Below are 1,768 nucleotides of genomic sequence, written 5' to 3' on the forward strand. Positions count from 1 at the left end.
GAACCAGCTTCCGAATCGCGTCAACGTCAACTTCATGTCCAGTGACGTGACTCACATGGACGAAGGATACCACCTTACGTGGTCGTCGAGCTTACTAGCAAGATCCTCCATGTCGATCTCAGCCGACTCACGATCGACCCTCACCATTTCTGTCCTCGGGCAAGCAGTGCTCCATGGTAAAATATTACTATGATGATCCATCTCTGTCACTAAAACCTTCCCATCATCCAGAAGACCATTCCTCGATGCCATGCCCGCCAACCTATTGAGGCCATCAGTCGCCCCCGATGTTATGACTAGCCCTCGAATTCCCTTCGCTCCTATAAACTTCGCCATCGTCTCTCGGGATTGCTCAAGAGCCTCCGTGGCCCGTTCAGCGGCCAAGTGAGCGGAGCGATGAACATTCGAATTCGTCTCGGTGTAGAATTGATCCATCGCATCCAGTACTACCTGCGGCTTCTGCGAGGTCGCAGCCGAGTCCAGATAGGTCAGTTCCTGATCTTTGAAATACGGGAAGTCCTTCCGTAGAGCCGCCCGTGCTGCAACCCCCACTACAGCGAATAGCGCCAACCAACCTAGTCCATACCGGGAGCCTTTAGCTTCCCTAGGAGACGAACTAAGCCGAAGATTCGACCGGTGGAGGACATCCGAACGAGGCTGTGATAGAGCAACCGACTGGGTCCGCGATGGTGTCAAGAAAAAGTAATTCACATAGAGGGTGGCAACCATCGCCCACCCGAATAGAGCCGCCACGACAACTCTTCGTGAACGACTACGAGGAGTCATCGGAAGGAATTAAGCATAACTATCACGTGGACAGAGCGTCAATGGAAATACTACCCTCTTCACCATCATCATTATGCAACGCAAAGCCATGGCCACGGAATGTATAGACTAAGACTAGCTAGACGAGAAAAAATCGGAATAACGAGTTACCAGACTGCGAGTAGACCCTTCGAGACGAGCCTTTACTGAATCATGGTAAACCCCAGATACCCCTCATACCTTGATCCCACCGTCAACGACATATTGGCAACCGAGCTCGCTCAATTTTATGTGTGCTTGAGCGTAGTCGCAGAGGAACTTGTTGTTGTCCTTAGCATAGACCTCGACGTATGGCCTGAACGACGGATCCGTGACAAGGCAATTGTCACTTTTGAGGACAAGGAGACCGTTATCAACCTTGCTCTTGGACTTAGCATCCTCCATGATGTTGATGAAGTACTCATTGTCAAACTTGAGCCATTTCCTGCACCAAGAGCGGCCGCCCTTCATACCGATACCCTCCTTTCCATCAAGACGAGCCACCTCGCTACCGTTGGTGTATTGAGTACCGCGCCCAGCAGCCTCCTCAACCGTGCCAGAACGATCTTTGAAGGCCCTACCGATAGTATGACCACCAGAAAGAGCGACAATCTCCTGATCATTGAAGCCCATACGGTAGAAGATCTTCCTCAAATGGTCGGCGCCTTCAGGCATAGGAAGCCTCCCAGCTGGGGGGCACTCCTCAGGACCGGAGATGTCCTTCCTGCCAAACTTCATATAAGGAATAATATCAGGCCCCCCACAGTGTTTCAAGGCGCATGCCGATGCCAGCTGGATGGTATCGGCCCAGGACACACCGGGGTACTTGGCCTTAATCGGCTGAAGGAACTTCAGCGCCTTCGGAAGCCCCGCGTTGGCAGCGTCAGACAGCTCTACATCATAGATGATGCCGCCGCTGGCCCCACCACACTGCGGCCAAGGCAGAGACTTATCATAAGTCCCA

The 1,768-nt window shown here is 52.5% G+C and overlaps 2 protein-coding genes across 2 annotated transcripts; both read right to left on the reverse strand.

The window, feature by feature from the left end:
* Window positions 1-78: 78 nt before the first annotated feature.
* Window positions 79-450, reverse strand: Pmar_PMAR020794 (cysteine desulfurylase, putative; the record flags this gene model as incomplete). Its single annotated transcript, XM_002777334.1, has 1 exon — window positions 79-450. A coding segment is annotated over one exon (372 nt), but the record flags the coding sequence as incomplete, so codon positions are not given.
* A 555-nt stretch (window positions 451-1,005) lies between these two features.
* Window positions 1,006-1,734, reverse strand: Pmar_PMAR020795 (conserved hypothetical protein; the record flags this gene model as incomplete). The annotated part of the gene is made up of 1 exon (XM_002777335.1): window positions 1,006-1,734. A coding segment is annotated over one exon (729 nt), but the record flags the coding sequence as incomplete, so codon positions are not given.
* Between the last annotated feature and the right edge of the window lie 34 nt (window positions 1,735-1,768).

Source organism: Perkinsus marinus (genome assembly GCF_000006405.1).
Source record: "Perkinsus marinus ATCC 50983 genomic scaffold scf_1104296952000, whole genome shotgun sequence".
Lineage (NCBI taxonomy): Eukaryota > Perkinsozoa > Perkinsida > Perkinsidae > Perkinsus > Perkinsus marinus.